We start from the raw sequence: 25242 nt of genomic DNA, 5'->3' as shown, positions 1-25242 counted from the left end.
GTAAGAGGATATATGGGCTCATTGTTCTTCCACCATAGAAGTGGGTCAAAATCTAGTTTTTAATGCAATATGGACTTATATCTGCTGCTATAAAAACATTTGTTATTGCTTTAGCCCTGCCTGACTCGCCGAGGAGAGGCTGCTTGAATATGGTGGTGACGCTTCAAATGGGTTAGCATGTGTTATGAGAATAATGTATGTGTGTGTGTGGCCCTTTAATATGTGACAGCATGTGAGGTGAGTGTGTGGGCGAGCGAGGTGAGGGAGCGGTAGCGAGTGCGGGGAGTGGCTAGTGTTTAGTTGGATTGGCTGTGTGCAAGACCTCAATAAAGTCACGATTTGCAACTAATCGCCGGTCTCGTCATTTACCCTGGAGTCCAGAGCTGTGGAGACCCACTGCCGGGTAGAGTGAAGGGTGTTACCCCCGAGAATACATCGGCCCTGGAGGAGTGTCTCCCCTGCGCTCCTCGACTACGGTCTGGGAGCCGGAAGCAGGAAACGTGCAACACATGTTTGACGTGTTGTCAGAAGCAGCTGCTGAACAATGTCGGCAAACTTCCGTCCTCCATTGTTGTATCGCGCAGCCAAAGTGTTCCCAAACGGGAGATTTTAACGAGGCAGGAGGATCTTCCAGCTCTGGCTTTTCCATGTTTTCCTAGCCCGGTCGCTGCTAGCATGTGTACTCGTTCGGTACACCTCCGAACCGAACTGAAACCCCCGTACCGAAACGGTTCAATACAAATACACGTACCGTTACACCCCTAGTACATACATATATACATAATTATACATTGACAATATACATACATATGTACATAAATACAAATGTACAGTATATGTACATACATATGTACATGATTATACATTTACAGTATATGTACACGTATATGTACATAAATATACATTTACAGTATATGTACATACATATGTACATAATTATATATTTACAGTATACATACATACATATGTACATAATTATACATTTACAGTATACGTACATACATATGTACATAATTATACATTTATAGTATACACATACATATGTACATAATTATACATTTACAGTATACATACATATGTACACAATTATACATTGACAGTATAGGTACCTACATATGTACATAATTATACATTTACAGTATACATACATACATATGTACTTAATTATACATTTACAGTATACATACATATGTACATAATTATACATTTACAGTATAAGTACATACATATGTACACAATTATAAATTTACAGTATACGTACATACATCAGGGTTTCCCGCAGCGCTTTGTTGCTAAGGCGGCCGCCTTAGCAACAAAGAGCCACCGCCTAAACTAAGGTCTTAACAAGATCTCCTTCCACAAGTGCGCATTTAAAAAACTATCTCTGTCCCCAAGCAAACGCATACACTGAGTGTCATACGCATGCCAAAATACTGGGGGCACTGTAGCGTAGGACTTAAGACCATTTTAGCCAATCAGAAACATCCAAAACGTCATTTCCGGAGGCGGCATATAGCAAAAATAGCGGGTCACGGCAAGAAATAATTATACATGTGGACTGACAGAGAAGTAGAGCTACTTTTAAGTATCATTTTGGAGTTTAAAGTTAACAGAACTCAACAAAGTGTTGACTGGAAAACTTGCCAGTCCAAGTATGGTGACATTCTTACCCTATTTTGGAATGATACGGACTTGGAATTACATCTGAGGAATTTCCTCACCGGAAAGAGGACATCAAAAAAACAACTATCAACACTAAACTGAAAGTGATTCGAGGAAAGTACAGACAAGCAGTCGACGTGTAGCCGGATCGAGTCTGCGTTGTGTATTGCGGTGTTGCTTGGAAGATAAGGGGACTCGGTGGTTGCCTTTAGCCGAAACAGGTGGCGTATTTATTTCACAGGAAATAATGCGGCAGCATTAACACACGACTCTGCAGCACACCAGTCTCCTCACGGCATGTCTTAACAGCAAGTGAGTTTAAATGACCAGAAATGCTATATAAAACATTCACAAATGTCACAAAACCTATACATCACAATTACAAATACACTCAAAATTAATACACCACCGTCAAATATTTTATACAATAGGAAAATAAACAATAAATTAAAACAGTACAGAAAAATAGAACAAAGTTTTGGGAGCAACAGAAACATACCTGTATGAAATACACATGAAATAGTGCGGCTCTGCAGCACACAAGTCTAAAATGGAGAGAAAACTTCAATGAAATGCCGCAGCCACTGATTGAGTGAGAAGTGCTACCGAAAAGTACACTAGCAAAAAGTTTGCTAAAACACTCAAACTCTGAGCAAAACAAGTGTACATGAACATATCAGCAACATAAGCAGCACAAGAGTAAATTATAACCTCGTTTCACAGTTACATTCTCTTAAAACACAAGAGCAGAGAAAAACGCTTACCTCCTCACGGCATGTTTCAACAGCAAGTGAGGACCACAACGTCACTACCGGAAGAAGGTAGGACTTCAAAATAAAATGACAAATGCTCCCAAAACGAACTATTTGCTGAAAAAATTACAAAATAAAAGTGACAATGAATACAATAGAGCAATCAAATAAAACGTGAGGGAATTTTGGTGGAATGCATACACTATATCTTATATACCTGCTACAGACACAGGTGGAAGAAGTGGTTGCGGTAGAGTTGTTTTGCTGTACTTCCAACTATGCCAGCAGATCTGGGGCGGTTCTCCATCAACTACATCCATTGAATTTGGAATAGAAACATAAGATATTGACACAAGCTCTCACAGGAGTTGGGATTCTCCATTCACCCTTGACAGCCTGGTCACAGACAAAGATATGCCGAATGATGTACAAGAGCAGCAAGATTCCAATGGGAGAAATCCACAATCTTCTGTGGTGAAAGATACTTCAGGTATGTGGGCGCTAACTTCATTGCTAGGAAGTAATATTGTTAAAAGGCAGATAGATGTTGTTTATCTTGGGCATCAAAACATTTTTATAGAACTGCACTGCAATTACAAATGCTCTCAGATGACCACTTTCAACAATGTGGAATCATATTTTGCCCATTTGTTTGAATATGATCATTGTTTGACAGCAGTGTGACAAAAATATTTGCTTTGGAATCAGAAGTCAAGATGGCAAGTATATATTAAAGTTAAGCATTACAAATTCTTTGAGTAGTTTCTTGTAATAAATAATATTGAGTTAGTAAAACTGCAGTTGCATTAAATGTTTTTTTTGTCTGTCAAAATTAAAATACCTCGAAGTGCTTTACTGACACACATTGTTTCCCGACGATGTTGAGGGTCATTTGACATGTTGTAAATAACATGTCACTATCTAACACCTGTGCTAAAGTGGGTTTATCCCGAATAATGTATTCATGGTTATTGAATGTAATTTTGTCAAAATCCTTATAAAAAATTTTTTTTTTCACTAAGCAAAACTCAACAGCCACAAGCACGACAGACTAATACGAAAACTTCCAATGGAGACAAAGTTGCTGAATGCAGTAGAAGAAGATGTCCAGATATAGAAGAGATTTCTGGACATGATGGAGACATCAGAGAAGCGATCGTTTGACAATTTAGACAAACTAACATCAACTTACTAAGTCAAAATATTGACTTACTAATAATGACATACTATCTCAGGTAACTAGGGCTGTTTTGTGTTTTGTTTACACTTTACGGAAAAAATATCAAGATATATATCGTATATCGCCATTCTGCAAATGGAGCGGAAAACAACCAAAAATTGTAGGCTTCTTTTTTCTATAATATTTTTTATTTATTATAAGATATTGTTATTTGGTTATTTTTTAATAAACGATGTGTTCAATGTAATCAAAGCCACCCCCCCCACGTGATGGCGACAGGCCGAGTTACACACCTTAACTAACAAATTTTCTGGGGGAAACACTGTTAAATATACTGTACATACATATGTACATAATTATACATTTACAGTATACATACATATGTACATAATTATACATTTACAGTATACGTACATACATATGTACATTATTATACATTTACGGTATACGTACATACATATGTACATAAATATACATTTGCGGTATACGTACATACATATGTACATAATTATACATTTGCGGTATACGTACATACATATGTACATTATTATACATTTACGGTATACGTACATACATATGTACATAAATATACATTTGCGGTATACGTACATACATATGTACATTATTATACATTTACGGTATACGTACATACATATGTACATAAATATACATTTGCGGTATACGTACATACATATGTACATAATTATACATTACAGTATATGTACATACATATGTACATAATTAGACATTTACAGTATACGTATATACATATGTACATAACTATACATTTACAGTATACATACATACATATGTACATAATTATACATTTACAGTATACGTACATACATATGTATATTATTATACATTTATGGTATACGTACATACACATGTACATAAATATACATTTACGGTGTACGTACATACATATGTACATAATCATACATTTACAGTATACGTACATACATATGTACATTATTATACATTACAGTATACGTACATACATATGTACATAATTATACATGAACAGTGTATGTACGTACATACATATGTACATAATGATACATTTCCTGCTTGGCACTCAGCAACAAAGGGTTGGAGTTGGGGGTTAAATCACCAAAATGATTCCCGGGCGCGGCGCCGCTGCTGTCCACTGCTCCCCAAGGGGATGGGACAAGTGCAGAGGACAAATTTCACCACATCTAGTGTGTGTGTGACAATCATTGGTACTTTAATCTTTAATCTTAATCTTATAGTATATTTACATACTTTCTGCCTGTATGGGGCGTGGTCTCTCACTGGCTAAGGGACTGGTTGTCTCCTGCTTCTCCTGTGCCTTGTCCTCTGCTGTCTACGACCTGTCGCTGGCTGACCAGGCTGCGTGGGGCCGGTGGTCCCTTGTTCCCTGGGTTAGGGTCAGTGTTTCACACATGTCGGACAGCTCCACAGGTGTTCCACTGTCAATAAGAGCAACATGAATCTTTCACAATAAACACAAAAGTCATTATGTTTGCTCTCAAATGACATGAAAAAGTCCTTGCAATAATTCTAAGGATATTGAAATGCTGATGAAATTATTTGTCATTACAGTTGAAGAGCATGCTGCACAACATCAACTTCTTCCTGGACTCTCTGGTCAAAGGCGACCTGCGGGAGGTCAAGGGGGTGAGCAACACTTTTGTCTCCAGTGCGCCAGTGTGGGAGTGCAGCGCACTAGTGAGGAATGCAGTGCGTGAGTGCAGTATGCAGTGTGTGTGTGCAGATTTTTTTATTTATTTATTGCAAATTGATATATATATATATATATATATATATATATATATATATATATATATATATATATATATATATATATATATATATATATTTGTTTTAATTTAATTTTAATTTTAATTTTAATTTACTTTTAATTTTACTTTTATTTTATTTAGAATGCAGTCCATGAGTGCAGAATGCAGTGCTTGAGTGCAGAATGCAGTGCTTGAGTGCAGAATGGAGTTCAGAATGCAGTGCTTGAGTTCAGAATGCAGTGCTTGAGTGCAGAATGCAGTGCAAGAGTGCAGAATGCAGTGCATGGGTGCAGAATGGAGGGCAGAATGCAGTGATTGAGTGCAGAATGCAGTACGTGATAGCAGAATGCAGTGAGTGAGTGCAGAATGCAGTGCGTTACAGCACAATTGAGTGCATGAGTGTGCATGAGTGCAGAATGCAGTGCTTGAGTGCAGAATGCAGTGCGTGAGTGCAGAATGCAGTGCATGAGTTCAGAATGCAGTGCAAGAGTGCATAATGCAGTGCGTGAGTGCAGAATGCAGTGCTTGAGTGCAGAAAGTAGTGTGTGAGTGCAGAATGCTGTGCACTGGCTTGCTGCACATACAAACACTGAGGATGTGCAGGGCTGGACACTTAACACCCTCACTGGTGGTCGTCTTGGCGACTGAGACACTCCCAAGCTCCGCCTCTTTGAAGGAGTGATGTGATGTTGTGTATTTTGGGACAACGTTACATGACTTTGAAGGAGTCATGTGATGTTGTGTATTGTGGGACAACATCACACTGTCCAAATGTGCACAGGAAATACACAAACGTACTGCAATGTATGTCACAAGTAATTGAGAGAGAGTATTTCTGTAACTTCCATTTTCTTAAAGCCTCTTTTCTCTTTAATGGGATGTCTCTTATAGGATCTGAAGAAGCCTTTCGACAGAGCCTGGCGAGACTACGACAGCAGATTGTAAGTGTGGACGTTTATTTGTACCCTATCAACACACTGGGCCTGAAACCTCTTCAAGCTCAAATCTGAGTGTGTCAAAATGTCTGCATGGAACCCTGACCTAAATACACACTTCAACAATCTCCAATGCAACATCTTCATCTGGAACCCTGACCTAAATACACACTTCAACAATCTCCAATGCAACATCTTCATCTGCACAAAAGTTGTAGCAATGTTAAGAGAAGTGAAAAAGAAACCAGGAAACGTGGTGTGAAAAGGAGCAGGAAAAAGCAAAATAAAATCCTGCCCCAGCACTTAACTAACCTGCTTCTTATAAATAATAATCATTAAATACATCATCAAATGTCATCTTATAAATAATAATCAATAAATACATCATGAATTGACATCTTATAAATAATAAGCAATAAATACATCATCACCTGACATCTTATAAATAATAATGAATAGCTACATCATCACCTGACATCTTATAAATAATAATAAATAAATACATCATCACCTGACACCTTATAAATAATAATCAATAAATACATCATCACCTGACACCTTATAAATAATAATCAATAAATACATCATCACTTGACATCTTATAAACAATAATCAATAAATACATCACCTGACATCTTATAAATAATAATCAATAAATACATCATCACCTGACATCTTATAAATAATAATCAATAAATACATCACCTGACATCTTATAAATAATAATCAATAAATACATCATCAGCTGACATCTTATAGATAACAATCAAGCTGAGACCGTCTCTACACAAAGTCCCAGTATGTAATGTTATAAATGGCATAAACGCGCCAGTGACACAAGATTTGAAGTCATTTTCGCTATATATATCCACCTCTCTGCAATTGGTGAGATATATACTACTCAGGAGGGTGAGTTGGCTGAAAATAAGGTGCCTCGAACGCCGAGTGACTCATTGTTCCCCTGCAACCATGCCACAACGCGGATCGAAGGAATCTAAACGCGCCCTTGATCAATGGTCCTCTTGTGAATTGGACGAAAATGCAACGTTTACCCCGGACGATCAAAACATGTTGCGAACTATGGTTGAAAAACTTGAAAACTGGACATTTTGGATGACCTTAAAACTGACGTTTCAGAGCTGAAAAAATCAGTCGAGCACAATCACGCTGAAATGGTGGAGGTAAAAAAGGAACAGACAACGCTGAAAGTGGAGTTAACAAGCCTGAAACTCGAAACTACTAGACTGACAACGGAGAATGAGAAATTAAAGGCGAACTTGTTGGAACTCCGCTGCAGGAGCATGCGGGACAACTTGCTAATCATGGGAATTAGCGAAGATGGAGGAGAAACTTACAGCATCGCGGAGAACCTCGTCAGAGCCTTTCTGAAGGAGCAACTCGGCATCCCGGAGGAAGAAGTCAAGAGGATCCAGATGGAACGAGCACACAGGATTGGCAGACGCAAGGAGGAGGCTAGACCGAGACCTATGCTTGTAAAGTTTACTAACTCCAAATGCAAAGACGAAGTGCTTGCTCTCTCCAGAAGACTGAAAGGTACCACATTCTTCATGACCAGCCAATACCCAATCGAGGTGGTGGAGAAACGACGTAAGTTAATTCCAATTATGAAGTCCTTTAGGCAGAAAGGACAACAAGCTCGTCTTGTTGTGGATAAACTGTACGTTAATGGTGAGCTGTACTGAAGCATGTGAGGTACAATAACAATGTCGCGCAGTGATTACGTCATTGCAACATCGCCATGTTGACAACTTGACGGATATGAATTGACATTTTGTTCCGTGACTGCGTGGGTTCCCTCCGGGTACTCCGGCTTCCTCCCACCTCCAAAGACATGCACCTGGGGATAGGTTGATTGGCAACACTAAATTGGCCCTAGTGTGTGAGTGTGAATGTTGTCCGTCTATCTGTGTTGGCCCTGCGATGAGGTGGCGACTTGTCCAGGGTGTACCCCGCCTTCCGCCCGATTGTAGCTGAGATAGGCACCAGCACCCCCCGCGACCCCGAAGGGAATAAGCGGTAGAAAATGGATGGATGGATGGATAGTTTATTCTGGGACTGGACAATGTAGTTAGATGTTGGGAAACGGTCAGCGAATAATATATTTTGGGGGGTATGTGTTTGTTTGTCTTGTGTGCTGTGGTGTGTATGGTGTGTCTGTGGGTTTATTAGAGGACATATTGGTTTCCTTGGAAATAGCATGTGATGCTGCAGTTTTTAGTTACAAGATTTTCATGTCTATAAAACTTATGGTATTAAGAGAATCAATAAAATATATTATGAATTTACTCAGGTCATATGGTTTATAGCAGACCTGGGCATTCTGCGGCCCGCGGGCCACATCCGGCCCTTTGTGCGTCCCTGTCCGGCCCGCGTGAGGCCAATCATAAATTACAAAATAAATTTAAAAAAGTATCTATGTCGAGTGTGCAACACAACGGTGCTGCTTTTGTTTTGAAAAGCGTTATTTGTATTACTTCCGTGTGGACGTATGCGCGTGTGTGATTGTGAGTGACTGTGAACAGCGGCAATCACAAATGACAAAATAAAGTTTAAAAAACATCTATGTCGTGCGTGCAATACAACTGTGCTGCTTTTATTTTGAAAAAGTGTTATTTATGGGCGTATGTCCAGGTGTAACCTGTGAGTGAAGGTGCACAGCGACAAGTGATGAGACGCTAAAAAAAGAAAAGTTGATGACGAATGGCGTGTTTTCAAGAAGACATGGACTGCCAAGTATTTCTTTACATAAATTAAAGGTAAAGCCGTGTGCTTAATTTGTGGTACACAGGCTGCTGTGTTTAAAGAATATAATTTGAATCGCCACTACACGACGAAGCACGAGGAAAAATACCGGAATCTGTCTGATGAAGCGCGCGCAAGGGAGGCTGATCCGTTGATGGTAAAACTGCAAACTCAAAACGCGAAATCAATAAATACATCATCACCTGACATCTTATAAATAATAATCAATAAATACATCATCAGATGACATCTTATAAATAATAATCAATAAATACATCGCCTGACACCTTATAAATAATAATCAATAAATACATCATCACCTGACATCTTATAAATAATAATCAATAAATACATCACCTGACATCTTATAAATAATAATCAATAAATACATCATCAGCTGACATCTTATAAATAATAATCAATAAATACATCATCACCTGACATCTTATAGATAATAATCAATAAATACATCACCTGACACCTTATAAATAATAATCAATAAATACATAATCAGCTGACATCTTATAAATAACAATAAACAAATACATCCCCTGACATCTTATAAATAATAATCAATAAATACATCATCAGCTGACATCTTATAAATAACAATCAATAAATACATCATCACCTGACATCTTATAAATAATAATCAATAAATACATCATCACCTGACACCTTATAAATAATAATCAATAAATACATCATCACCTGACATCTTATAAATAATAATCAATAAATACATCACCTGACATCTTATAAATACTAATCAATAAATACATCATCACCAACATCTTATAAATAATAATCAATAAATACATTATCACTTGTCATCTTATAAACAATAATCAATAAATACATCACTTGACATCTTATAAATAATAATCAATAAATACATCATCAGCTGACATCTTATAAATAACAATCAATAAATACATCACCTGACATCTTATAAATAATAATCAATAAATACATCATCACCTGACATCTTATAAATAATAATCAATAAATACATCACCTGACATCTTATAAATAATAATCAATAAATACATCATCAGCTGACATCTTATAAATAATAATCAATAAATACATCATCACCTGACATCTTATAAATAATAATCAATAAATACATCACCTGACATCTTATAAATAATAATCAATACATACATCACCTGACATCTTATAAATAATAATCAATAAATACATCACCTGACTTCTTATAAATAATAATCAATAAATACATCACCTGACATCTTATAAATAATAATCAATAAATACATCATCACCTGATATCAATAATAATCAATAAATACATCACCTGACATCTTATAAATAATAATCATACATACATCAGCTGACATCTTATAAATAATAATCAATAAATACATAATAACCTGACATCTTATAAATAATAATCAATAAATACATCACCTGACATCTTATAAATAATAATCAATAAATACATTATCAGCTGACATCTTATAAATAATAATCAATAAATACATCACCTGACACCTTATAAATAATCATCAATAAATACATCATCAGCTGACATCTTATTAATAATAATCACTAAATACATCATCAGCTGACATCTTATAAATAATAATAAATAAATACATCACCTGGCATCTTATAAATAATAATCAATAAATACATCATCAGCTGACATATTATAAATAATAATCAATAAATACATCATCAGCTGACATCTTATAAATAATAATTAATAAATATGTTATCACCTGACATCTTACAAATAATAATCAATAAATACATCAGTTGACATCTTATAAATAATAATCAATAAATACATCTTCAGCTGACATATTATAAATAATAATCAATAAATACATTATCAGCTGACATCTTATAAATAATAATCAATAACTACATCATCACCTGACATCTTATAAATAATAATCAATAAATACATCACCTGACATCTTATAAATAATAATCAATAAATACATCATCAGCTTACATCTTATAAATAATAATCAGTGTTGTGCAGCTCCACACCACTCGGTGGCAATGATGTGCAACTCCACACCACTCGGTGGCAATGTTGTGCAACTCCACAGCACTCGGTGGCAATGTTGTGCAGCTCCACACCACTCGGTGGCAGTGTTGGTTTACCCTCAACTCCTCTGCAACCAACACAAAACACAAACACGCATGTCATCAGGCCCGACTAAACAGGAAGTAGATGTTGTTGTGTTCCACTTCTAACGCTTTAAAGAAGAACATTTGAAACAGAAAATGTGTTGTAAATACCACAATTGTGTTGTGTCTGTCTGTATGTATGTATGTATGTATGTATGTATGTGTGTTTGTGTGTGTGTGTGTGTGTGTGTGTGTGTGTGTGTGTGTGTGTGTGTGTGTGTGTGTGTGTGTGTGTGTGTGTGTGCGTACGTGCATGCGTGCGTGTGTGTGTGCAGCAAGCAGGTGGAGAAGGAGAAGCGTGAGCTGGCTCGTCAGTACGGCATGGTGAGGAGCGAGGTGAGCGGCGGTGAGATCGCTGAGGATCTGGAGAAAGAGAGACGCTGCTTTCAACTGAACATGTGTGAGGTCAGTTGTTTTATTATTATTATTTATTGTATCTGCATAAGCCTTGCTGGAGGTCTCTTTGGGTTGTGTGTGTGTGTGCTTCAGTATCTGATCAAAGTCAACGAGATCAAGACCAAGCGAGGAGTGGACCTTCTGCAGAACCTCATCAAACACTTCCACAGTCACAACAAGTAAGGCTGCACACACACTTCTTAGCTGTCTATGGTGTACGATGATGATGCTTGCTCCATAGAAGGGAAGAGGGTTTCAGCGATGTTGCCGCTGATGCCACTTGATGTGGCTGTGGAGGCCGATGCGTGAGCCGCACTTCCGTCCGCAGATGGGGCAGAGGAGCCCCGACGTTGGGGGAATGCCGGCTGTCCTTTGGTGTCGCTGGGCACGTCTCTCAAACCTTCTTTGCTGGTTGCTGTGGTTTATTTGGGATGTTACTCTGGCACAAGTGGCCCGCCAAGCTAAGTGGTCACATGCCAGGGTTTCAAGCTGCATGGAGTTGATGGAAGTGCGCTTCAGAGGGTCCTTGGTGTAGTCCTTGTAGCGCCTCTTTGGTCCACCAGCAGCATGCTTCGCTTCGTATAGTTGTCTGTAGAGGACTGGGGGGGCAGGCGGTGATCAGGCAGGCGTATGGTGTGTCCTAGCCACCGCAGGTGTCTTTTGGCCACGGCTGCTTCCATACAGCTGGTTTGGTGCTCTCCAGGATCTCATTGTATGGGACTCTGTCTTCCTAGGATAAACCAAGGATCTTCTGAAGGGCAGTGGGAGGACAGTGTGGAGCCAAGGTAAGTGAAGTGATCAACTGTTTTGAGTATATATGGAAGCTGTGGGGTGAAGAAGGTTGGGTAATGAGTTGGGACATGACTTCAGTTTTTTTAATGTTGACCTGGAGACCAAAGGGCATGCTGCATGGACTGAGGGTTGTGCGTTAACACTGCACAATCATGCGCGTATTGTAGCTCGCAGATTTGGCAGACCTTCGTCTTGGTGTGGGCTTGGAGACGGCGATTGTTAAAAAGACTCCCGTCAAGGCGGTATTCAAGGTGAACACCGTCTTTGTGATCCAAGCCACGATGGAAGAGGTAGGTGATGGCAGAAAGGAAGCGATTGAACAGTACTGGTGCCAGTACACAGCCTTGCTTCACCCCAACATTTACCTTGAAGAACTCTGACTGGAGTTTTCCAGTGAGGACTCTGGCTTGCATCCCATCATGCAGTTGCTACAGGATGGAGAGAAACTTGGGTGGTACCCCAAGTTTGGACAGTTGTTTCCAGAGCATCTCACGGTTTATGGTGTCAAACGCTTTGCTGAGGTCGTTGAAGGCTATATATAGGTAGTTGCACTGCTCTCTGCTCTTCTCCAGTAACTGTGTTAAGACAAAAACCATGTCGATGGTGGATCTCGTCTTCCGGAACCCACATTGTGTCTCCGGGAGAGCAGCTTCTGAGATGTGCTCCTCGAGTCTCTTGAGCTTTGCCAGCACTTTCCCTGCGATGGAAATAAGGGAAATTCCACGGCTGTTCCCACAGGCTGCTTTGTCACCCTTGTTCTTGTAGATGACCACAATGTTGGTATCCTTCTAGCCCTGTGGGAGGGTCTCATCTTCCCACGTGTGAAATGAAGAGGTGCAGGCGACGTGTAAGAAGATATTCACCATGCTTAAAAACCTCTGCCAGGATGCCAGGCTTTTGTTGTTCTTCAGGCCCTGATGGCTTGGCGGGATTCACAGTACTGTGGTGGAGAGTCAAGGTGCATGATTGGAGGCAGGTCTGTGAGTCCGTCTCGGATGTGGAGGTCAACAGGGTTGGTGTGGTTGAGAAGAGTCTCAAAGTGATTTGCCCGGCGGCCAAGGATCTCGCGACGGTCCTTGAAAAGGGTGGTTCCATCAGCTGAGCGGACAGGGACAGGTGTCCGCTTCCTTGGGCCATATAGGGCTTTGATGACATCGTAAAAGCCCTGGATGTTGTTGCAGTCTGCAAGGTTCTGGATCTCGTTAGCCCATGCTCCGGAGGGCGCGCTGAGTAGCGGATCTTGCGGCAGCAAAGGTGGCTTTCTGGGAGGGAGATCCAGGGCAGGACAGAAGGGCTTTATGTGCTTGGTGTTTGGAGTGTAGGAGTAGCTGTATTTCGGCAGAGTTGCAATCAAACCAGTCCTTGGGGCGTTTCCTTGAGTGGCCGAGCGCCACTGAGGCTGCGCTATGGATGGCATCGCGCAGAGCTGCCCAGTCAGTGGATTCCTCAGGGATCTGATCAAGGTTGCTTGCAAGGTGCCGTCGGAGGTTGCCTATGGTGGTGGAGCTGTTTAGTGCTGGGCAGTTCAGTTTCCGGTTTGGGGCTGTCCTTGGACGATGGGCTTGGATGGTCATGAGGAGTTTGGTCCTGACCGTGAGGTGATCAGTCCAGCACTCTGCTCCACGCATGACTCTGGTGGAAAGAACATCCCGTTTGTCGCTTTGCACCTCCTGGACAATTACGTAGTCCAGGAGGTGCCAGTGCTTTGAGCGGCGGTGTTGCCAGATTGTTTTGAGCCGGTTTTTCACCTGGAAGGTGGTGTTGGTGATGACCAGCTGGTGTTCTGCACAGAGGGAGATTAGCCGGAGCCCGTTGCTGTTCAATTTCCCCACTCAGTGTTGACCAATAACTGCCTTCCAAACCAGGTGTTCTGTGCCCACTCTTGCATTGCAATCTCCCAGAAGAATGACTTCATCTGTTGTTGGAGTTTCTGTATGATGGAGTCAAGTTCCCGGTAGAAAGCCTCTTTGATGGTGTGTTTGGCATCCAGAGTTGGTGCATAAGCACTAATGAGGGTGGCGAAGCGTCTCTTTGTGAGGGGAATCCGCCATATCATCAGTCTTTCATTGATGCCAATTGGAGATTCTGGGATGCGCTGCAGCAGTTGGGACTTCACAGCAAAGCCAACTCCATGGTTGTGGCGAGTGCCTTAAAGGACCCCTTTCCAGAAGAAGGTGTAGCTTGCACCAACCTCTGTCAGGGAGTCCTCCCCATGTAGTCTGGTTTCGCTGAGTGCTGCAATATCGATGTTGTACTTTGCATGCGCCAGGGCCACAAGTGCTGTCCTACGGTGGGGCCTCTCAGTTGTTTCGGCCAAGTCCAATAGTGTGCGGACATTCCACCAAGCGATGCATAGGTTGCTATATATTTTCTTGTATTTTTGACCGTGAGGGGGATGCTCCGACAGTTGCAGCTTACCGTCCGGAGTAGGAGAAACAGACAATTTTTGAACCACCTTTTCCAGGTCCATCCCCTTTCAGGGGAGAGCAGTGTAGGGCTGCTCTGCCACCATGGAAGCTACCAAGGTGACGCGCTGCTTCATCCCACAGTCACAATGACCATCACTCCATTGCCGCCTGTGTGCATGGTTTGACTATACACTCCCAGCCACATCCTTCGCCTGTGTCTGCCGCCATTCCATGTCGCCACAAGGCTTCTTGAGGGGAGTTGGGGGGGTGAGGAGGTGAGCAAGAGGCTTGCACGGAGGTAAGGATTAGGGTAAGGGTGGGGGTGTGCAATCCTCACTCCCACCATCTTCACTCCACCAGGCGGACTTCCAGTGGCATGAGAGACCCATGACGACATTTGACCTGCTGGAGTTGCAGGGGACTGCCGGTGTTCCGGTCTTTTGGACTCCGCCTGTCCCCAAGTGCAGATTTGATTTCAGGGTTTTCTCCCCTAGCCAGAGTCCCCTCCCGGGCTTACCCACTCGGCAACGGGGCAGTGGTGTGTTGGTAGGGCCCACTGCTGCCCGACAATCCCCTACCTTTTAGCCCGAGGTTGCAGGACCTCAGTTACCCTGTGCTGCCACGAGGAGGCAAGGAAGGGGTCTTAGTGAAGGAGAGGCTATGTATTGACCTCGGAAGACTTCCACGCTCTGCTTCCTTTACCCAAGCTGGGTTGGTCAGTGGCGGGAACTAAGGGAGGGGGGTCACATGCATCCCTGCATGCAACGTCTCTCTAGCATGCTGCACTAGACGCATCACTACACCCTGCAAGGTAAGCCGCAAACACATTCACAGGAGTGTGTTTCCACCACTCACAGGCTGAAGCAGTATACACACACACATACATACACACACACACACACACACACATGCACACAAACACACACACTGTGTGACATTGTGTGTGTGTGTGTGTGTGTGTGTGTGTGTGTGTGTGTGTGTGTGTGTGTGTGTGTGTGTGTGTGTGTGTGTGTGTGTGTGTTTACAGTTTCCTGCAGGAGTGTGTTTCCACCACTCACAGGCTGAAACAGTACATGGACGAGCTCAATGGCGTGCTGACCTCGGTAGGACCACACCCACAATGACCTTGGTACCTAACAGAGGTCAAATGTTTGGTAAATGTTCATGTCACTTACAAGAGACAAGGTTGAACACACATTAGCTGGACTTTTCCAAGATCATAGAGAACTTCCTAAGTCATCTGAGTCTGCATTTCTTAACCCAGCGAGCTGAGGTCCATGTGTGCAGCACCACTCAGGTGTAATACACTTTTACACCACTTGTGTCAGCAATGACCATCAGAGTTTCTTAACCCAGCGAGCTGAGGTCCATTTGGGCTGCACCACTCAGGTGTAATACACTTTTACACCACTTGTGTCAGCAATGACTATCAGAGTTTCTTAACCCAGCGAGCTGAGGTCCATTTGGGCTGCACCACTCAGGTGTAATACACTTTTACACCACTTGTGGCAGTAAAGACTATCTCCAACAAACATAAGAAGTCTGTAGATAAACTCATACATCCAGAAAGTAATCACAGCGCTTCACTTTCTTCACTTTATGTTATTCATTCATTTTTGTAATCAAAATTCTACAATACTTTTTTTACATCCATCCATCCATCCATTTTCTACCGCTTGTGTCTTTATTATTATTATTATTATTATTATTATTATTATTATATTTTTATCATAAAAAATTGTTTGGCAGTATTAATTATAATTTTATTTATTTATTTATTTATTATTTATTTATCATTAATTTTTTATCTTAAAAAACAAATTTGGCAGTATTTAAAAAAAATAGTATTATTTTATTTATTCATGTATTAATTATTCATCATTCATTTTTTATCTTAAAAAAATAGTTTGGCAGTATTTAAAACAATTTTTTATTATTTGATTTATTCACTTATCATGCATTTTTGATCTTATAAAAATAGCTTGGCAGTATTAAATTTTTTAAAAATAATTTTATCTATTCATGCATTATTTATTTATCATTAATTTTTTTCATCTTAAAAACTAGTTTGGAAGTATTTAAAAAAACCATTTTTCATTATTGTATTTATTCATGTATTATTTATTTATCATCATTTTTTTTAACCTTATAAAACTAGTTCGGCAGTATTTTTAAAAAATAGTATTATTTTTTCCGTGTATTATTTATTTATCATAAATATTTGATCTTAAAGAAATAGTTTGGCAGTATTTTAAAAAAAATAGTATTATTTTATTTATTTATGTTTTATTTATTCAGCATACATTTTTTATCTTAAAAAGTAGTTTGCCAGTATTTGAAAACATTTTTTTATTTATTTATTCGTGTATTATTTATTTATTATTCATTTTTGATCATATAAAACTCGTTTGGCAGTATTTTAAAAAAACAATTGTATTATTTTATTTCATAATGTATTATTTATTTATCATTCATTTTTTATTTTGAAGAACTAGTTTGGCGGTATTTAAAAAAAATAGTATTTTATTTATTCATGTATTATGTATTTATTATTCATTTTTGATTTTATAAAACTAGTTTGGCAGTATTTAAAAAAAAGTAGTATTATTGTATTTATTCATGGCTTATTTAGTCTAAGATAATTCAGGTTTGATCTTAAATAACTAGTTTGGCAGTAGTCAAATGCACCATATATGGTGAAGCAAAGTGAAAGTGAAACTCATATCATGTTCTCTGATGCTGCCAAAGTAAAAATTTACAAATAATGATGAAAATAGGTGTGTGTGAAAAATAGATGGATAAAATAAGTCAGTGGGTCCAGAATTCCTTTTGGAAATAATGTGGAGTGAAATGGTCTGTTCCAGGGACAAACTGTGGCCATTCATCAAACGTTATCACGTGTACAACAATGTGACATTGTATGACTCATAACTCTGTTGGAAGATCAAGTCCTCGTGTGTGTGTGTGTGTGTGTGTGTGTGTGTGTGTGTGTGTGTGTGTGTATGTGTGTGTGCGTGTGCGTGTGTGAGTGTGTAGGTGAAGCAGCGTCAGGAAGAGGAAAAACGTCAACTGGTGTCACTCAGAGATCAACTGAGGCCTGTTGTAAACACTGATCAGGTCAAACACACACACACACACACACACACACACACACACACACACACACACACACACACACACACACACACACGCTAAGAAACTCTTCCAATGTAACACACATGATGTTGTGTGTGAGCAGGATTGTGTAGCTAAGCAAGTGTACAACATGCATCAGCTGCTTGGAGATAAACAGGATGGAACAGAGAAGAGTGGCTTCCTGTACAAGAAGAGTGATGGGTAACACACACACACACACACACACACCTATGAAATGGAAGGTCATATCATTATCATAGAACAGCTTTATGGGGAGGGAAAGTACACAACATGTGTGTGTGTGTGTGTGTGTGTGTGTGTGTGTGTGTGTGTGTGTGTGTGTGTGTGTGTGTGTGTGTGTGTGTGTGTGTGTGTGTTGCAGCTTGAGGAAAATGTGGCAGAAGAGGAAATGTTCAGTTGAAAACTGTTACCTGACCATCGCACACGCTACGGTGAGTGTGTGTGTGTGTGTGTATGTGTGTGTGTGTGTGTGTGTGTGTGTGTGTGTGTTTGTGTGTGTGTTACTGCTGTTGCAGTGCAGTATTTAGTTGACATATGATTTGAAATTAAGCTTTGATTTAATTATTCTTCTCCTCCTCCTCAAGCCAAACAAACCTCCCACCAGACTCAACTTGCTCACCTGTCAGGTCAAACCCAGCATGGAGGACAAGAAATGCTTTGACCTCATCTCTAGTAGGAACACACACACACACACACACACAAACACACACACACACACACACACATACGCACGACCAGATGTGACCAATCTAAGTCAAAGACTGGATGTGACCAATCTAAGTCTAAGACTAAATGTGACCCATCTAAGTCTAAGACTAGATGTGACCCATCTAAGTCAAAGACCAGATGTGACCAATCTAAGTCTAAGACCCGATGTGACCAATCTAAGTCTAAGACTAGATGTGACCGATCTAAGTCTAAGAGCAGATGTCACCAATCTAAGTCAAAGACCAGATGTGACCAATCTAAGTCTAAGACCAGATGTGACCAATCTAAGTCTAAGACTAGATCTGACCAATCTAAGTCTAAGACTAGATGTGACCGATCTAAGTCTAAGACTTGATGTGACCAATCTAAGTCTAAGACTAGATGTGACCAATCTAAGTCTATGACTAGATGTGACCCATCTATGTCTAAGACTACATTTGACCGATCTAAGTCTAAGACTAAATGTGACCCACCTAAGTCTAAGACTAGATGTGACCCATCTAAGTCTAAGACTAGATGTGACCGATCTAAGTCTAAGACTAGATGTGACCCATCTATGTCTAAGACTACATGTGACCGATCTAAGTCTAAGACTAGATGTGACCCATCTAAGTTTAAGACTAGATGTGACCCATCTAAGTCTAAGACTAGATGTGACCCATCTAAGTCTAATACTAGATGTGACCGAGCTAAGTCTTAGACTAGATCTGACCGATCTAAGTCTAAGACCAGATGTGACCAATCTAAGTCTAAGACCTGATGTGACCAATCTAAGTCTAAGACTAGATCTGACCAATCTAAGACTAGATGTGACCGAACTAAGTCTAAGACTAGATGTGACCCATCTAAGTCTAAGACTAGATGTGACCGATCTATGTCCAAGACTAGATGTGACCCATCTAAGTCTAAGACTAGATCTGACCAATCTAAGACTAGATGTGACCAATCTAAGTCTAAGATGAAGTCTGATAAACAAACTTTATTCTTCTTTAACAACACCTCCTAGTGGTTCAGTGCAACAAAAATAAAGAGGAGTGGTACCTCTCACATCGAATACAGAATCTTTGCAGCCTCTGTTCAATTCGATGAGATGACAAAACATTTGAGTTAGTACTGATGTTATTTGAACACTGATACAATTTACAGTTAATTGAAGGCCTACTGAAATGAAATTTTCTTATTTAAACGGGGATAGCAGATCCATTCTATGTGTCATACTTGATCATTTCGCGATATTTTTGCTGAAAGGATTTAGTAGAGAACATCAACGATAAAGTTCGCAACTTTTGGTCGCTGATAAAAAAGCCTTGCCTGTACCGGAAGTAGCGTGACGTCACAGGTTGAAGAGCTCCTCACATCTTCACATTGTTTACACCAGCAGCGAGAGCGATTCGGACCGAGAAAGCGACGATTACCCCATTAATTTGAGCGAGGATGAGGAAAGTGAGAGTGAAGGATTAGAGTGCAGTGCAGGACGCCAGGGTGTATCTTTTTTCGCCCTGACCGTAACTTAGGTACAAGGGCTCATTGGATTTCACACTTTCTCCTTTTTCTATTGTGGATCACGGATTTGTATTTTAAACCACCTCGGATATTATATCCTCTTGAAAATGAGAGTCGAGAACGCGAAATGGACATTCACAGTGACTTTTATCTCCACGACAATACATCGGTGAAGCACTTTAGCTTCGGAGCTAACGTGATAGCATCGTGCTTGACTGCGGATAGAAACAGAAGAAACATGCCCCCGACTGGAAGGATAGACAGAAGATCAACAATACTACTATTACTTCTACTATCAGGAGACACCGAACCAAACCCTGGACCTGTAACCACACGGTTAATGCTGTCCAGCCTGGCGAAGCCTAGCAATGCTGTTGCTAACGACGCCATTGAAGCTAACTTAGCTACGGGACCTCGACAGAGCTATGCTAAAAACATTAGCTCTCCACCTACGCCAGCCCTCATCTGCTCATCAACACCCGTGCTCACCTGCGTTCCAGCGATCGACGGCGCGACGAAGGACTTCACCCGAGCATCGATGCGGTCGGCGGCTAGCGTCGGATAGCGCGTCTGCTATCCAACTCAAAGTCCTCCTGGTTGTGTTGCTGTAGCCAGCCACTAATACACCGATCCCACCTACAGCTTTCTTCTTTGCAGTCTCCATTGTTCATTAAACAAATTGCAAAGGATTCACCAACACAGATGTCCAGAATACTGTGGAATTTTTCGATGAAAACAGACGCTGTTTGTATTGGGACACAATGGTGTCCCAATACTTCCGTTCAATCCGTGACGTCATGCGCAAACGTCATCATACCGAGACGTTTTCAGCCGGATATTTCCCGGGAAATTTAAATCTGTACTTTATAAGTTAACCCGGCCGTATTGGCATGTGTTGCAATGTTAAGATTTCATCATTGATATATAAACTATCAGACTGCGTGGTCGGTAGTAGTGGGTTTCAGTAGGCCTTTAAAGGAGTTACAATCCCAGTAAACAAAGTAAAGACTTTATAAACACACGTTCACGACACATCACCTGCTGCATGTTTCTTCACCTCATTAACTCTGTCACAGCAGGACGATGTATTGACAAAATAAAAGCAACATCAAATAGTTTTTTGTTTCGCTGTGTACTTTTAGTGTGAGACAAATTAGTCTGTCTCCAAGACTCAGCAAGGTGCGTGTAGTTGCTTTCCGCCATGTTTTCTAAAACCAAACGGCACTGTGGCGCTTCTGTTTCCAGGAAGTAAGCAGTGTTGCCTAAAATGCATTATTAATAAATTACCTTTTTTTGGTCATTAAAAATGTAAATGGTATTACTAACCGTCTGGAATTTTACCACAGTTTACCATTACATCCCTAGTTAAAGTTTTAAAGTTAAAGTACCAATGATTGTCACACACACACTAGGTGTGGTGAAATTCGTCCTCTGCATTTGACCCATCACCCTTGATCACACCCTGGGAGGTGAGGGGAGCAGTGAGCAGCAGTGGTGGCCGCGCTCGGGAATCATTTTTGTTGATTCAACCCCCAATTCCAACCTTTGATGCTGAGTGCCAAGCAGGGAGGTAATGGGTCCCATTTGTATAGTCTTTGGTATGACTCGGCCGGGGTTTGAACTCACGACCTACCGATCTCAGGGCGGACAGTCTAACCACTACGCCACTGAGCAGGTTAGTTAGGACGCTATACGAAAACACAATCTTAAGAAAAGTTTGACGTACCGTGTGAAAATACACAACAACAACACACTTTGTCTAGCAGATAATCGCACCTACCACTTCCTGGCGGAGGATGAAGTCCAGTGTGTGGCGTAAGTCCCATTCACCTGTCCTCGGACTCATGTTGTCTCCATCGGTCTTTGTGGTGAATGCCATTCAACTGTGTGTGTGTGTGTGTGTGTGTGTGTGTGTGTGTGTGTGTGTGTGTGTGTGTTTGTGTGTGTGTGTGTGTGTGTGTTTGTGTGTGTGTGTGTGTGTGTGTGTGTGTGTGTGTGTGTGTGTGTGTGTGTGTGTGTGTGTGTGTGTGTGTGTGTGTGTGTGTGTGCGAGCAGCTGGATTTCGGTGCTTAGCAACAGCAAACAGGAAGCCCTGACGGTGGCGCTGGACGGAGGCAAGAAAGAAGGTCCAGAGAGCAGCATGGAGGATCTGACCCGCTCCATCACTGAAGACGTCAGACGCATGCCTGGCAACAGCAGCTGCTGCGACTGTGGGGCGCCAGGTCAGAGGCAACTTCACCCATTCCTGACTAAATATCACTTATTGAAAACACTCAAGGTTGCTCGATGGATTCTGCAAAAAATTGAGGCCTTCGGCTTTGAAAAGTATTAAAGTCCGTGTCCAGAAGCAAGAAATGACTGCGATCACATGTGCTATTTGCTAATCACGAGTCAATGGGGTGAAATCACACATGTTATTAGCTAATCACGAGTCAATGGGGTGAAATCACACATGCTATTTGCTAATCACGAGTCAATGTGGGGAAATCACACATGCTATTTGCTAATCACGAGTCAATGTGGTCAAATCCCACATGATGTTAGCTAATCACGAGTCAATGTGGTGAAATCTCACGTGCTACTAGCTAATCACGAGGCAATGTGGTGAAATCACACATGCTATTAGCTAATCACGAGTCAATGGGGTGAAATCACACATGCTATTTGCTAATCACGAGTCAATGTGGTGAAATCACACGTGCTATTTGCTAATCATGAGTCAATGGGGTGAAATCACACATGCTATTAGCTAATCACGAGTCAGTGTGCTGAAATCACACATGCTATTAGCTAATCACGAGTCAGTGTGGTGAAATCACACATGCTGTTCGCTAATCACAAGTGGAATTAAAAGCAAAAAACGTGATTTGCTGATCACTGCAGAACCCTGAGGAATGGACTTTAGCTAATCACGAGGCAATGTGGTGAAATCACACATGCTATTTCCTGATCACGAGTCAATGTGGTGAAATCACACGTGCTATTTGCTAATCATGAGTCAATGGGGTGAAATCACACATGCTATTAGCTAATCACGAGTCAATGTGGTGAAATGACACGTGCTATTAGGTAATCATGAGTCAATGGGGTGAAATCACACATGGTATTTGCTAATCACGAGTCAATGTGGTGAAATCACACATTCTATTTGCTATTCACGAGTCAATAGGGTGAAATCCCACATGCTATTTACTAATCACGAGTCAATGTGGTGAAATCACACGTGCTATTAGTTAATCACGAGTCAATGGGGTGAAATCACACATGGTGAAATTACACATGCTATTAGCTAATCACGAGTCAATGTGGTGAAATCACACATATAATATTACAAACCCCGTTTCCATATGAGTTGGGAAATTGTGTTAGATGTAAATATAAACGGAATACAATGATTTGCAAATCATTGTATTCCATTTACTGTATATTTACATCTAACACAATTTCCCAACTCATACGGAAACGGGGTTTGTAGCTGATCACGAGTCAATGTGGTGAAATCACACATGCTGTTAGCTAATCACGAGTGGAATTAAAAGCAAAAAATTGTATTTGCTGATCACTGCAGAACCCTGAGGAATGGACTTTAGCTAATCACAAGTCAAAGTGGTGAAATCACACATGCTATTAGCTAATCACGAGTCAATGTATTAAAATCATACATATTACTAGCTAATTTCGAGTCAATGTGGTGAAATCACACATGCTATTAGCTAATCACGAGTCAATGTGGTGAAATCACACATGCTATTAGCTGATCACGAGTCAATATGGTGAAATCTCACATGCTATTAGCTAATCACGAGTCAATGTGGTGAAATCACACATGCTGTTCGCTAATCACAGGTGGAATTAAAAGCAAAAAACGTTTATTATTTATTATTATTATTAGTTCCCACAAGCATACATATCTCACTCACGCTACAGTACACGCATCAATAGGGACTGGAGGTCGGCTGTAATGGCTGACATCCTAATTTTAACTACACAGTAAACACTCTGGGGGCCTTGTACACATGCATGTGGGGGGGTTGGGGTTCGGCGCACCCCTCATTGCCTCGTCGGCCGGCGCGGATTCCGGGGACTGCGTTCTGGTGGCCTGCCAGGCTTTTATTCATTTATTATTATTATTATTATTATTATTTTTTTTTTTTTTTATTTTTTATTTTTATTATTTACTTACTTTATTTTATTTTTATTGTATTTATTTATTTTTATTTGTTATTTTTAATTTAATTTAATTTGTATTTTTATTTTTTATTTATTTATTTATTTATTTATTTATTTATTTATTTTTAAAAAATAATTATTATTATTTTTGTTTAATCTTATTATTTATTTGTGTGTGGCGTCGCGCGGGTCTCGCTTCCTGTTGGGTGGGGTCCGTGCCCGTGTGGCCCGACCTTGCGCTGTGGGGTCTCTGTTGGCGACTTGATGTGGTGGCGGCGCGGCGCCCGTGTCTGGTCTGGATGCTGTGTCTCGGTTGTTTGGGCGGTGGTGTGTTTGTGCGGGTTTGGGTTGGGGTGGTGGGGTCTTTTGGTGGGGGGGGGTATTGGTGTCTCTTGTTTGCGTGTTGGCGTTTGGGTTTGCTGGCGGGCTGGCGCTGGCTGGTCTCCGTGATCCTGTTGGCGTGTGGTTGCCGGTCGCGTTTTTTTTTTATCACTTTGATTTGATTGGGTGGTGCTGGCTGTCTGGAGGTGTTGTGGCTGCTGTTTCTGCTGCCGTTTGTTTGTGGTGTGGGCGCCCGTGGCTGCTGGGTCTGGTGCAGGGGGGTGACTGATGTTGTGACTGGTGGTAGCGCGCGCGCGTGGTGGTTGTCGGGGCTGACAAACTGTGTATATGTATGTATATGTGTGTGTATGTATGTATGTATGTATGTATATATATATGTGTATCTGTATATATGTGTATGTATGTGAATGTGTACATGTGTATGTGTATGTGTATGTATATAGATATGTATGTATATTTCTGGGGGTACGTTCTGGGCCTGCCTGTCGGGTGGGGGTCGGCGCCTCAGGCTACTGCATCCGG

At 40.7% G+C, this 25242-nt stretch overlaps 1 protein-coding gene and 1 long non-coding RNA gene across 3 annotated transcripts in view; one reads left to right on the top strand and one right to left on the bottom strand.

Annotated features, from left to right (window-relative positions):
* Positions 1-2440, bottom strand: part of LOC133655632 (uncharacterized) — a 157701-nt gene extending 155261 nt beyond the window's left edge. Inside the window, exon 1 of the long non-coding RNA XR_009827021.1 lies at positions 2427-2440. This is a non-coding gene — a long non-coding RNA (uncharacterized LOC133655632). The remainder of the gene's footprint in view (positions 1-2426) is intronic.
* The window catches only part of unm_sa1614 (un-named sa1614), a 74959-nt gene that overhangs the window by 8519 nt on the left and 41198 nt on the right, over positions 1-25242 (top strand). Inside the window, exons 4-14 of one of the 2 annotated variants that reach the window (XM_062055953.1) lie at positions 5182-5256; positions 6273-6322; positions 11521-11650; positions 11735-11820; positions 15869-15944; positions 17878-17958; positions 18080-18177; positions 18359-18428; positions 18582-18669; positions 21975-22023; positions 22264-22430. In XM_062055953.1, the coding sequence (XP_061911937.1) occupies positions 5182-5256; positions 6273-6322; positions 11521-11650; positions 11735-11820; positions 15869-15944; positions 17878-17958; positions 18080-18177; positions 18359-18428; positions 18582-18669; positions 21975-22023; positions 22264-22430 (970 nt within the window). Of the gene's footprint in view, positions 1-5181; positions 5257-6272; positions 6323-11520; positions 11651-11734; positions 11821-15868; positions 15945-17877; positions 17959-18079; positions 18178-18358; positions 18429-18581; positions 18670-21971; positions 22024-22263; positions 22431-25242 lie in introns of both variants that reach the window. The other variant, XM_062055943.1, reaches the window with a different exon arrangement.

The sequence above is a fragment of the Entelurus aequoreus genome, linkage group LG01, assembly GCF_033978785.1.
Source record: "Entelurus aequoreus isolate RoL-2023_Sb linkage group LG01, RoL_Eaeq_v1.1, whole genome shotgun sequence".
NCBI classification, from domain to species: domain Eukaryota; kingdom Metazoa; phylum Chordata; class Actinopteri; order Syngnathiformes; family Syngnathidae; genus Entelurus; species Entelurus aequoreus.
This window is presented reverse-complemented; position numbering and strand designations above follow the sequence as displayed.